General features: G+C 38.1%; 1 protein-coding gene across 1 annotated transcript in view; it reads left to right on the top strand.

Annotated features, from left to right (window-relative positions):
- Positions 1-14,609, top strand: part of NOX4 (NADPH oxidase 4) — a 174,301-nt gene that overhangs the window by 28,177 nt on the left and 131,515 nt on the right. The window contains exons 5-7 of the mRNA XM_059412437.1: positions 2,022-2,119; positions 6,050-6,077; positions 13,949-14,021. Of these exons, the coding sequence (XP_059268420.1) occupies positions 2,022-2,119; positions 6,050-6,077; positions 13,949-14,021 (199 nt within the window). The remainder of the gene's footprint in view (positions 1-2,021; positions 2,120-6,049; positions 6,078-13,948; positions 14,022-14,609) is intronic.

Below are 14,609 nucleotides of genomic sequence, written 5' to 3'. Positions count from 1 at the left end.
ACTGGTGGGTCCCACCTCTGGAGGCAGGAGATGGGGAGAGGCTTGGGTGGGATCAGACTCCATACCACTCAAGAGGCTGGGGACGGAGTAAGAGTTCAGAATGAGATGAGGACGGAGTGTGTGGCCAGGATCAGGGCTGGGTTAGAACAGAGGGAGTGAAAGGTCAGGGAAGCGGGAGGGTCTGGGAATGTGGACACATTTGTAACTTGGTTTGTGCTACACTGTAGCTGTGTCCAAATATTCTGGTTCCACTGGAGAACAACCAGAAGACTGAGATCCTGTAGAGTCTTGCCATGAATGAACATGCATTCCACACAGTTTCATTCTGCCACTCACTAGTTGTCTGACCTTAGCTGGGTGGCCTCTTCTGACCTTCTGTGACAAAGGGAAGTTTCTACCCACTTCATTGTTTTATTGAGAGAATTCAATCAGAAAAATCTACTCAAAATGTCCAGCCTGGATTTCTCTTTGCTGCCCCAAATTAGAAGCCTCAATTTCTTTTGACCTGAAAGTCCTTTAAAGAAAGTGACTATATCCCTTAAGGGTATATCTCAAACAACTGATACCTAGGGCTTTTTTTTTAGTAAAGGTGTTATTATTTTTTCAGGAGAATTCAGAAGGAGCCACAAACATGTAGTTAACATATAAACCTTTGATTTAAAATGAAGGTATTTTTTTAGACTTAAACATTTTAGACATGATAAAGCTAGAGGACACAGACCGTTCTTCTTAAATAATCTTTCATGCCTATGCCATAATCGAATCCCTCCTGGACTGCCTCTTAAACATTTCTTTAGAATTGGGTCCTTGCTTGTTAGTTAACCCCCTTCTAACTTCCTGTCCACTTTTTATGAGACCTTTTCCTTCCTCTAATTTGACTCTGGCAGGAGCTTATCAATCCTTTAACTTTGAAGTTGGTTAGCATTCTAGTCCTTCTCTCACTTCTATTTGTCTTTGTGAGTCCTTCAGAACTCTTGGCATAACTACATCTCATGTGCTAGGTTGGAAAGAACTGTAAAGTTTTCCAGTTTCTCTGCACGTTTTCCGTTGACTAACTCCACGCCCTATATTGGTATGGACTATAATGGTTCACTAGGGAAGTTCAGGTCACTTATCTCATTAAGTCTCCTGTTTCTGTCATTGTCACTTTACAGAGAACTAACCTGAGGTGTTGGTAGCCATGCAGCAAGAAAACCAGATTTCCAGTTAATTATCTGTCATCCTTTCTAGTACATTGTAATGTACTGTTAATTCAGACCCTATTTCTCCTACAAGAAGAGGTTGGGAAGGGAGAAGGCATTCTCATCCAATGCACACATTCATTTGCTCCTTCCTTGTCCAGCCTCCTCAAGATAATTTTCCTTCTTCTTGACTGTGCCAAAATGAGTTTTTCTTCAACTCTCTTATAATTTCCTAATAATTCCATCCTCTGTGTGAGCTCTGCATTGGTTGAGCTCTCTTTACTCTGCCAGTGTAAGCTGATGATGAAATAATAATTCTTACTTTCCTGAGTTTTTAATCCCAGAGAAGTGATTGCCAACACTTTTGCTGTGGAGTTTAGGAAATTTAGGAAATTCTTGAAGTTATGGATTGTGAGAAATTTTAACTGGCTGAAAGTCTTTCCGTGAGCCTCTATTTTAGGTTGAAGTGTACAAGACCTATAACAGATTGGAGCTAAAGGAGAGGCAAAAAATGTAGAAAAACTCAAATATCCAGGAGCTATTTAAATAAATAAATACATGACCATATTATCACACACTGGAACATGTTTCCTAACCCTGACTTGCTAGTTTTTTAATTCTGGCCTTTGAAAATTCAGTTTCTTTACATGATTTCTAATACCCAGGTGTCTGTAATCAAGACTTTTGGTGTCTTTAAACTTTCCCTTTTCAATTTAATATTTTATTGCTCAGGTAGCTGTTAAAGTTTGGACCCTTTGGGAGGTTTGGGAGAGGAAGGGAGTCCTCTTCGTGGAGCGTATATGGAAATCCTATTGATCTGAGCCTCATGTGATTTTGCAGGTGTGCACGTGGCTGCCCATCTGGTAAACGCCCTCAACTTCTCAGTGAACTTCAGCGAGGATTTTGCTGAACTGAACGCAGCGAGATACCGAGATGAGGTGGGTGGTCTCCTTTCGCTTGTCGTGAGCCCACTAATGAAGGTCTGTGATTTTCATGGAAAATTTGTACCTTGCTGCTCCTTTTGAGTGCTTTTAAAATGCAGTTGTCAAGTTGAGTTTTGTTCCTTTTCAATAGAAAATACAGGTAATTACTATTTCACAGTGTCTCCTGCTGAAAATGGGAGTTCGAGAGTGTCTACTTTTTATATTCTGCAGCGTTCAGATGGGGGCCCCTCAGGCCTGCCTCCTGCCTCCCAGCAGCGTTGTCTGGTTTCCATCCAGGGGAGACTGTCCACAGTGTCTTTACGGGCACAAGTTTGTTTTTGTGTTTTGGTTTTGTTTTTGTTTTTGTTTTTTTATGTTATTTATTTATTTTGTTTTCTGTTTTTTTAATAAGTCAGATGCTGTTCTTGGAGGTGGTGCGTTGGGAGGGCAGAAAAGCAGGTTGACTCTTTGAGGATCTTGAATCATCTGTTTATTTGAATTTAAAAACTCCACTGAGTTTTAGTGTTCCTCTGTTTTGTTTTGTTTTAATCCTTGATACAGGTGAACTTGAGCTGAGTTCTGTAGCATGCAATATCTGACTTAGGGTTGCTTTTCTCCAGGGGGCGGCACCCATGAGATGAAATTGTATGTGTGGGGTGCCGGGGTACAGCCTAATGAGCACATGTTAGCTCTCTTTCACTCAGGACTTTATCCTGTCCTCAGTCTGCCTTTCCTTCACGCCAAGACTATATCAAAAGCTGCTGGGAATGGAGATGGATCTCCTCGCCCTGTTCCGCTAAGTCTGGCAGGGAGTTTGTAAGATTGTTCTCCATCTCCCCTACTCTGTCTTCTCTTCTATGTGTCACCGGAGTTATCGAGATTAACACTGCTACGATTATGTGCATGATATCCTTCGTGGAATACAACAAAGAGAAAACTAGCAATGAACACAGAAACAAATCACGAAACCAAAATCACCAGCAGCCTTTCATTAAGTCCTTTGATAAGACTCTAGTATTCTTAAAAACACCAATATGATATAACTGGTCTGGGTTGGGGTCCGGCCTTGATATTTGTTAAAAAGTTCACCAGCTAGTTGGGGTGAGCGCCCAGCATTAAGAGCAACTGAGAAAACCAGCTCCTCCAGACGCTCTTCATACGGAATGATTCCAGAAGCCAGAACTGGAGACACCACCGTTTCTGTCTCCCACGGTTTCCCCCCATTCCTCTATCCCCCTCAGCCCACAGGACGTGGACTTCTTTGTTTCCAATGTTTGCCATGGACCTGCCTCTTTATCTTTCCTTCTTTGCTTCTCTCTCTTTTGTTTTTGCCATCTTGGTTCTTTAAGAACTGAAATGGTTCTCTCATTTTTTTTTTTTAAAGATGTTATTTATTATTTGACAGACAGAGATCACAAGCAGGCAGACAGGCATGTGGAGAGAGGGAGAGGAGGAAGCAGGCTCCCCGCCGAGCAGAGCGCCCGACGCGGGGCTTTTCCTTCTTAGCCTTATTTAGCCTTTTCCTTATTCACAGATGATTAAGTTGTTTTTGAGTTTCTTTTATGAACCACACTCCAATAAATTAATTTTGTATATGCTTCCACTAGGCAGATTCCTAGAAGTAGAATTTGGTTTCAAAGCTATGTACATTTTTAGTTTTGAAGGACATTGCCTTGTTGTCTTTCAAAAAGGCTTCATTAATTGACACACTTCTACCAAGTTTATCAGAATGCTTATATCTGCCCCTCAATTGTTTTTGTTTTTCTTTGATTTTTGCCAGTTTGACAGATGAAAAATAGTAACTCATTGTTTAAATTTTTATTTCCCTTTTCTTTGTTTCCTTCCTTCCTTCTTTCTTTCTTTTTTTTTCCTCCCTCTTCTTTATTTTTTTTTATTTTTATTCTTTTAAAGATTTTATGTATTTATTTGACAGACAGAGATCACAAGTAGGCAGAGAGGCAGGCAGAGAGAGGAAGGGAAGCAGGCTCCCTGCTGAGCAGAGAGCCTGATGTGGGGCTCGATCCCAGGACCCTGGGATCATGACCTGAGCCGAAGGCAGAGGCTTTAACTCACTGAGCCACCCAGGCGCCCCCTCCCTCTTCTTTATTTTAATAAATGTTTTTGAGCCCTTAGTAGGCATCAGACAGTGTGCTAGAGGAGGATGAAAACACACACACACACACACACACACACACACACATGCACACGTGCACGCACACACACACACAAACACACACACTGCATGCATAAACAGGTACAGCCTTTCTTGAGTTGTATTTGAGAAAGAAAGATTTGTGCCATGCACCCTGTTGTCCTTTGCTTTGTACTCTGTCTTCTCCAGACTTCTAATGACCCAGCCTCCAGCTCCTGGGTGGCACGTTCTTGATGGCCTAGCTGAATCTGCCTCATGCTGTCATCTTCGAAACTGTCTCTTACTTTCATGTTCCATCTCCACTCACGGGCAGTAGTAACTGTTCTGTCTTCTGAGTTCCCAAGGCTATTTGTTCTGGTATCCATATTTCTGGTACTACCACTTTGTTCAGCTCATTTTGTATTTTCACTAGTTGTTTATATACTAGGTTCCTGTAGGTTAACCTTGAGTTGCGTCCTAATGGCAGAGGTAGAAGTCACCTGGCCCCAGTGGGATGAGGAGCTCTTGCTAGGCAGGTGGCCCTTAGAAAGCCACCCTTTCTGAAGGTGGCTTCTGAAATTATTTCATATGAATGGCTTCCCACTTTGGATACAGGGTGGCCTGATTCCAAAGCAATGGAGGCCCAGGAAAGAATTTCCAAAGTTGTGCAATACTACGGACCATTAGGATGAAAAACAAATCCACAGATCTCCTGGGGATTGACCTCAGTTTTCCAGAGATAGAAAGGGAGTTGCCTAAGGTCCTTTTCACTATGAAAGATGTAGTTTAAAGGACAGATTACACTAGCAATATTACTTTTTACAATTCTGAGTAATCATCACTATTTTGCATGGTACTTGAAACATTGTAAGTATTCAGTTAGTATTCTTTGCACTGAATTTATAGTGACAACCCTCCCTGTATATTTTCTCACTTTTGATTTTCACTGTCTCAACATCTTGTAGGTGCAGAACATTATAGTCAAAGATACTGAGTTTCAAATGGTCAAAGGGTAGGCTTCAGGCCACTGTTAATAGCTTGTAATTACCCATTAAGATGAAAGTCTACATTTTCTGACTTTTATTCAGTGCTCTTTGTATCTCAGAAGGACAGTCTTCTCTGTGTTGGATTTTTTTTTTTTTTAAGATTTTGTTTATTTGAGAGAGAGTTTGTGCATGAGTATGGGGAAGGCAGAGGGAGAGGGAGAAGCAGACTCCCCACTGAGTGAGGAACCCATTGTGGGACTGGACGTGGGGCTCAGTTCCAGGACCCTGAGATCATGACGTGAGCTGAAGGCAGACGCTTAACCAATTTAGCCACCCAAGCACCCCTGGGGTAGATATTTTTAATTTTTTTTTTTAAAGATTTTATTTATTTATTTGACAGAGAGAGATCACAAGTAGGCAGAGAGGCAGGCAGAGAGAGAGGAGGAAGCAGGCTCCCTGCTGAGCAGAGTGCCCGATGTGGGACTCGATCCCAGCACCCTGAGATCATGACCCGAGCCGAAGGCAGCGGCCCAACCCACTGAGCCACCCAGGCACCCCGATATTTTTAATTTTTCAGCTGAGAAACAATTAGGGAATTTCTGAAACTTGCTTGTAAGTGACAGAGGCAGGACTCCCCACCCCCCCAAATATCCTGGTTCCAGAACCTGTGTTGCATGAAAACATTATGAAGCCTGATTGAATTTCTCATTTCCACTGAGAGAATAGTGTCTTAAATGCCTAATGGATCACATACCCAGAAGGTTCCTTGTAGAATTTTACATTTTCAATATTTTGCTTTTCAGTCAATTTTTTTTCCCTTTTTCTCAGGATCCTAGAAAACTTCTCTTCACAACTGGTAAGTTGTTTTTCATTGCTCTTTCTGAAGATTCAGGCAAAACACAGCAATTCAGTGTATGTTAAATATAATGTGGAAAATTTGCAATCAGAACAACTCTTACCAAACTTAACTTGCAATGAAAACAGAGGGGCAAGGCAAATAGTGGGGTTCGAATGAATGAAGAGTAAAAGGAAGTAAACACATTTGCCTTCCATATGTTCTTCCAGTAACAACAGTGCAATGCCATATGGTTATTGAGGACCTACTCTGTGCTTCTGGCTGTGGCAGGTGGTACTGGAGATAATACACATGGAGTAGGCTCCTACCCTCAAGGTGCTGGAAGGAAACACCAAGCATTCTGATTATTGATGGAATTCTTATAACTCAGTAATTTAGTAGGACATTTGGTGATCTTATAACCTACAGAAAAAGAGGAGGAATGAACAGTCATTAAAATTGGTTGTTTTTCTTGAAATGTTTCCTTTTTCAACTCTAATTTACTTTTCCTTCTCAAGCATATTGTCCATGAAATCTCAGTCTAGACTATTCATTTGTTAAAGCACATGTAAACATCTCAAAATTTTGTCCTGATGTTAGTATAATTCTACTAAAATTCTTCTTTTTCTCAACTCTGCATTTATAAGGACAAAAGCCAAAAACTGCATTTGGGGGCTTTTTAGCACATTATTTCAGGGATAAGGATGATTAGGTTATTGATAGGGTCTGTCACATAGGCTTGGCTACCATAAACACCCCATTAAGGATCGGGATTGCATATAAGACTGAGGCATGATATGTCAAATGTATTGTTTTTCTTTTCAATCAGTTTTATGATAAAAATAGCAATAATTCTGGTGTTTTCCCCTTCCCTGTCACAACTGTATATTTAGATTTATAAAATATGGTTTTTTCCTGTTTATTTATGTACGATGTTTGCCACTTACAAGGTATTTCACTGTTTCTCTTTAGGAACACAATTTTAGTTTTGCTTACAACGTGAAAGCATGTTTTTAATTTAAGCTTTAAGAATTGGATGAGAAATAGGAAGGAGAAAAAACAGAAAAACAAAACCTTATGTGTGAATCAATATATGTTTTGGTTCATATGAATTCATTTTACAGAAAGAATCAATTTTTTAATATTTTTAATATTTTCTTTTTCATATTCTTTTTTAATATTTTCTTTTTAAATATTACCTTCTATAGCACCAAATCTGGGTGAAACATTGGGACATGTAAAATGTTTGAAAAAGTTTAGTTTTCAAACGTACAGAAAGATTTCTTATATGACCAAGACATTACATTAAGAAGCTTTGTATAATGAATACTTGTACAGAAACATGTGACCTCTCCATATAGCATAAAACCTCACCATCCTTATGTTGTTTCCCAGAAGTTCCCATGAATGGTGTTGGACTAACTAGAGCTGATACTTAAAAACACAAATTAAGAAAAAAAAAAAAAACAACCCACAAATTTCCTGGCTTCATCCTAGAGAGTCTTTGTGGTGTGACCCAACAGTATGACTCATTAAGCTTCCCATGTCCCCTGGGAGTCCCCGCTTCACCCTTATTGGGCATCCCATCATACTCTTGTAATTCCCTTCTTGCAATACCTAACTTTTGTCTGCTCTCTTACTTGATTCTCTCTCTCTCTTTTTAATCCCACTTCTGCTCCTCCTTTGAGTCTCAGCAGACATGTCCCATCAGGCGCACATTCGTCCATGATTCCAGTAGGCAGAGCTGGTCTGTTTTGTTGGCCTTGGTTTGTTCCTGAAGATACATAGTAAAGTGCTATGTTGTAGAATAATTTCTTTCCTTATAGGTATAATCTTTTCCACTGGAAAGTAAGCTTCTCAGGTGTGAGGTACAGCTCCCTGTAGGGAATGCAGGATCCCAGGTACATATTTTTTGGTGGAGTTTCTTTCGATACAATTGGAATTCATCCCAAATCAGCATGTCAGCCTCATTTTAGTGTCTCAGTCTACATCATTTTATGAAAGACATTGTGTGCTAGCCAGAGGGAGCCATCCACTTCTCAGCTTGAAACCCAGCCTGGAACCCCTAACTATGAATCTAGACCTTTGAGGGCATCTGATTGACCCTACCGAGTAGTAGGTGAGAGAACAAAGCAGAATCAAAGGATGTCAAGGGATAAGAGACCATTTTCTACAAATAGACTTGATCTAGTTTTATATTACTAATACATCTATGACTAATACTATTTCATAGCTATCTTTGAACATCATTAGGCCTAGGAAAAACCACATTTCTGACAGAGGAATGCATGCATGTTTTTAGATGTTCTAGTGATAATGACTATTTTTTATTAGCTAACATGTTTCTTGGATTTTCGTTTGTTTAATGTTACATAGAGTCTTCTCTCTCTCTGTCCTTAAATATTTTTTAACATAATCTACAACTGAGAAATTAAGGTTGTTTCAGAGAAACTAAAGCCTGTGGCAGTTCAAGTGACATAAAATATGGTAGTTAGGTCACTCAATAAGAAATGTTAAAAAACAGTCCAATTAAGAATTTATAAAATAAAAAAAGGAATATATAAAGTAAAACAAATTTAAAAGATTGGATTGTTCAAATATGCATTTCAAAACATTTTCTACATTATTTCCAAATTTGGTAGAAGCTTGTATGATGAGAATAAAATGCACAGTATCCAATTTCAATTAGAAAAACCCTCATAAACAAATAGAATTGTGTTTCCAGTTACATTAGAAACAACAGGATAATGAATACAAGATGGTATATTTCTGACCACATCTGGGTATGGATGAAAATGATCTCTCAGTTTCATCTAGAAATGGCAGTACACTGCAGTCCTTCATTTTAAAGGCAACTAAATAGCAAATGTAATATGCATAGATAAAAAGTAATAAGAATAAACATACAAACGTCTTTTCCTAAGGAAACAAGTATAGTTTTTGCTTCATAATTTGAATGATTCAAAGAGAGAGTGTTCTTCATTTTGGCAAGTGACTTTGCCCAGTAAGTTTTGACTAGCTTAGTCATTTCCAACCTGTTCTTCCTGACCCCTGAAATGTGTGTAGTAATAGAGGCTAATATGTTGGGTCTTAGCTGAGCTGTCCTTGAAAGCTAGGTTAGGGTCCCTTTTGATGTACCTGGAAAACACTCAAGCTTAGCTCTCTCTTAGCACTTAATGTCCTAGGTTGCATTTGTCTGCTTATCTTGTCTCCCACACTGGGCGGGGATTTCTTTTAGAGCAGGATTCATTTTTTTTTTTTTTCTCACTTAACAGTAGACTATAAATGTCCAGAAAATATTCACTGAAAATAAAAGCCAATTGTTTAACTCTCCTACTTGATACATAGATCTCCTTTACAGCATCCAGATAATCAGTTAGCTAGCCTCTGTTTGTTTAATTCCAGTGACAAAAAAATCATAGCTTCTTAAAGTACTCCTTTTTTTGGTGGTGGGGGGGACCATTGTAATTGTAATAATTTTTTTAAAGAACTTATTTATTTATTTAAGAGAGAGTGAGAGCAGGGGCAGGGGTAGAGAGAGAAGTAGACGCCCCACTGAGTGCAAAGCCTGTCATGGGGCTTAATCTGAGACCATGAACTGATTTGAAATCAAGAGTTGGATGATTAACTGACTAAACCACCCAGGCGCCCCTAATTTGTTCTCTTCATTTTTAATTAAAAAAAAAAAGATTTTTTAAAAAATTTATTTATTTGACAGACAAGTAGGCGGAGAGGCAGGCAGAGAGAGAGAGGAAGAAGCAGGCTCCCCGCTGAGCAGAGAGCCCAATGTGGGACTCTATCTCAGGACCCTGGGATCATGACCTGAGCTGAAAGCAGAGGCTTTAACCCACTGAGCCACCTGGGCGCCCCCATTTTTAATTTTAAGTAACTTACCTTCATTAACCTGGTCTGTTACTTAGTAAATTACAAACTTTGGTCTTTTTATACGTCTGGGAGCTAGAAAGGAAACATGAGTCCTTTAGATAAAAAAGATACCTTCATAAATCTGAAAGAATATTAAAAAGCATTGAGTTGATTCTCCTAAGTTTACAGATGAGATCCAGTGAGATTGGGGTTTGTCCTAAGGGACAGTAATAGGGCTATTTAATCCCAGAATGGGTATCTCATTGGCTAAGCTGTTTGCTTCATCTTCAAATGACTGATGCCAACTATTTTATTACCCACGCCCCAGATCTTTCCAATACATTTTCCATGTTCTGCTCTTGAAAGCATTTCTCTAGTTAAATATTTGAGGAAAGATCCGTTCAGATTTAAACTGGTTTCTTGGTACTAGTACTTGCCAGAGACTTTAATTTACTAGACTTTAATTTACTAATGTGTCCTGTGACTCTTCAAGGAATAGTTATTACACTTTTGAGTAATAGAAATTAATATCTCTAGAAACTAATGTTCAAATAATATACTTTAGAAATTATGCCTCTACACTAAACATACTGTTTTTTCAGGTGTCCTCATGAAATGATTTGTAGACATTCCATAACTAATCTTGGCATATTTAGAACCACATGGGAAACCTTGTGGGCAGACCCAGTAGACCTTAATGAAGCCCCAAGACAGTTATCGGAAAGGCCTCTCCAGCCACACATTTCACATCTTGGAGCCATCTGGGATTCTATCATTTATTTATTCATTTGGCCAAGTAAGGGTTTTTTTTGTTTTATTTTGTTTTAATTACTTAAAGCCAGAGAGAAAAACCTCTTTTTTGCTTCTTCAAATGTATTGAGTTATAATTGAGGTACATGAAATTATTCATATGTAAATTATGTTATTCAATTGATTTTGACATATGTATACACTTAATGAAATCAAGACCAAAATCAAGATGACAAATATATCTATTATTCCAAAAAGTTTTTTGTGCCTTTATAACGCATTCTGCCCTTTACTCCTCTTAGTAACTAATCTGCTTCCTATCACTGGAGAATAGTTTAGATTTTCTAGAATACTATATAAAAGGTATCACAGAGTTTATACTCCTGGGATTTTTTTGAGGGGGAGAGTGTCTGGCTTTTTTCACTCAGTGGAATAATTTTGTGGTTCATGTATGTCATGTACAGTTCATTTTTTTTAGCTGCTGATTCATTTTCCAGGTACAGATATTACTGCAATTGTCTATCCATTCATTTGCTGATGGAAATTCGAGTTGTCTACAGGCCTTAACTGTTAAAAGTGAAGTGGCTATGAATATTTTTGAACAAATTTTTATGTAGATATATGTTTGTATTTTGGGGAAATACTTGGGAATAAAATGGCTGGGACATTTTATAGGCATGTTGTTCTTTGTAAACAGCATTTCTCTGTGTTATTAGTCTTTTAGTGTGAACTAGTACAGTCATCTTCTTTTTTTAATCCTAGGAAGTTAGTACTCACCTGGGCAATGAGAAAGAGGAGAAAGGAGTGCCCTGGGAAAGAAGTGTAGGGAGGAGATGATTTGGTTTAAGCACATCAGGAAATAGAAGTCCTATTAGGCTTCCAAATCTGTACATTGGAAAGACTGAGGAAGAAAGAGTATCCAACTATTAAGTATACAAAAACTAATTCCTTAATTTCTCCTGTGGCTCTTCACAAGTAGAAACTTGTTTCCACTGTACTGAGATTCCCTTTTTTTTTTTTTTTAAATTTTCAGCATAACAGTATTCATTATTTTTGCACCACACCCAGTGCTCCATGCAATCCGTGCCCTCTATAATACCCACCACCTGGCTCCCCCAACCTCCCACCCCCCGCCTCTTCAAAACCCTCGGATTGTTTTTCAGAGTCCATAGTCTCTCATGGTTCACCTCCCCTTCCAATTTCCCCCAGCTCCCTTCTTCTCTCTGTCTCCCCATGTCCTCCATGATATTTGTTATGCTCCACAAATGAGTGAAACCATATGATAATTAACTCTCTCTGCTTGATTATTTCACTCAGCATAATCTCTTCCAGTCCCATCCATGTTGCTATAAAAGTTGGGTATTCATCCTTTCTGATGGAAGCATAATACTCCATAGTGTATATGGACCACATCTTCCTTATCAATTCGTCCGTTGAAGGGCATCTTGGTTCTTTCCACAGTTTGGCGACCGTGGCCATTGCTGCTATAAACATTAGGGTACAGATGGCTCTTCTTTTCACTACATCTGTATCTTTGGGGTAAATACCCAGGAGTGCAATGGCAGGGTCATAGGGAAGCTCTATTTTTAGTTTCTTGAGGAATCTCCACACTGTTCTCCAAAGAGGCTGCATCAACTTGCATTCCCACCAACAGTGTAAGGGAGTTCCCCTTTCTCCACATCCCCTCCAACACATGTTGTTTCCTGTCTTGCTAATTTTGGCCATTCTAACTGGTGTACTGAGATTTCTAATGTTATTTTGCAGTGTTTCTAAACTGTTGGGATTCTAATGAAGCATACCTATGGTGCTCTTCTGTTGTTCCCAGCTTGTCTGCTTCTGCTAGTGCTTGTAGTTCATGATGGCCCTTCTGTTTCCTAGGTGGTTCTTTGGCAAGGAGAGAAGTTGGGGGGATGCCTGTGCTTTTGGATACACAGTTGTTTCAGTAGCTTTCCATATAGATTTAAGATGGACTCTTTTGGCTCCGGGTTATTTGGGACTTACTGTTGCTTGTATGATTGTAGTAGTAAATAATGTAACTTATCGACAGGATATTTTATTTGGTAGGAATAAGATAATAAGAAATGAGACTATTGTGATTTTAGTTCTTTTTTTGTTTGTTTGTTTTTTTGTTTTTTTTTTTAGACTTTAATTTTTTTTATTTTTTATAAACATATATTTTTATCCTCTTTTTGATAAAGCATATCAACTATTCATTTAGGCTATGCTATATGGGCTAACATTGGATTTTTAGCCACCTGTCACATCACCATTAAGTTTGAAAACCAACACGTTTGCACAGTTTTTTCTTTGTTAAAAAATGGTATTATGTAATATCAGAAGCACTGATTACATCATGTTTTCCATACTAAGGAAACATCAGCACTCTAATTTTTTTTTTCCTTGAGATCTACTGTTGTTTTGTTCTATATTCAACATTGTGGTTTTTAGAAGCTTTAGGTTTTGTTTATTATTTCTTGAAAATTATTCATTCTAGATAGTAAAGCACAAAAGAAATTATTTGAATTGAAACTGAAGCAGATACTAGTTCCATAAAAGGGGAGGGAGGTGCTGAGAGAGTAAGGGAGTTTTAGTATTGTGGTGCAGGAAAAAAAACAACACAGTAAATGGTGTTCCATGTCAACCCAGCCCTGTTGTGTATTTTTCCCTCCTTTAAAACAATTTTATTAATATATAACTAGGATCTAATAAATTATATCTATTTAATGCATACTCTCATAAGTTTTGACTCTTGCATATATCCATGAAACCATCATCACTATCAATATAATGGACATATCTTAACACTCCGTCTTTCACATTTCTTCATGTCTTTGGAAGTTTTTCTCTGCTGTCCCTCTTTGCTTCTCCATTAAATATATATTTAATTTCTGTCTGTTGTTTTCTTTTTCTTTTCTTTTCTTTTCTTTTTTCAGTGTTCCAAAACTGTCTGTTGTCTTCATCACTGACATTTGATATAGTATGTACATTTGGTAGAACGTGTCACAAGTATGTACACATTCACCATTCTGAGTGGGATACTTGAAAATACTAAGGTGGACTCTTCTGTTAAAGGTAGAAAGGCTGCTTTGTCTTAAGTACCTTGAAACTGTGCTAATTTTAAAAAGGCTTTTTTGGAGAGGGAACATACAAAGAGATAGGTGATCTGGAATTGGGCTTCCCACAGAGCAGCATGGTAATTTGGATTATAAAGTAATAATTTTTCTACATTTTTCTCAGTATGGTTTAAGTTGAAATGTCCTTTTGTCCATTGTTTATAGTTCCTGGGCTGACAGGGGTCGGCATGGTGTTGGTGCTCTTCCTAATGATTACAGCTTCTACATACGCAATACGGTGAGTCTCAGAGTCATTATTTCAATGTTTACTGGCCAGAGTGTTTAGATTTTCCTCAGATTATCTTCACTTTCATATGTAGAAAAAGCCTCAATTAACTGGAATGCTTAGCCAATACAATCAACATTCTGGCCAGTGGACTATTTTGGATAACTTAGGAGTGAAGTAGAAAACATTTCTATGTATCATTTCCTGTTTTTGAAAATTCTCATTGTTTGAGTCAAATATTCTGTGTACGTAAGGAAACATATGGAGACTTTTGGATGACTAAGGAAATTTGAGTTCCTCCATCTGAAGGATAGTGTATCTCTATAAGACATGAGATTGAATTCAACATGTATCAGAGGAATATATCACAATTATTTTGTAACTCATTTCCTGGTATGAGTTTGTTTTACAGCAATTTAATGTAGTATTCTAAATGAAGCTTGGGAACCATGGTTAGTTGACATCTGTTAAAATAATCAGAAATATCTGCATGCATATTTATTCATCTAGTTACATATTTATTCATCTAGGCTTTGAGCAACTACAGGCATACATTTTCTTTTTTTTTTTTTTTTTTTAATTTTTTATTTTTTATAAACA

The sequence above is a fragment of the Mustela nigripes genome, chromosome 1 (genome assembly GCF_022355385.1).
Source record: "Mustela nigripes isolate SB6536 chromosome 1, MUSNIG.SB6536, whole genome shotgun sequence".
Lineage (NCBI taxonomy): Eukaryota > Metazoa > Chordata > Mammalia > Carnivora > Mustelidae > Mustela > Mustela nigripes.
Note: the sequence above shows the minus strand (reverse complement) of the source record. Positions and strands in the feature narration are given on the sequence as shown.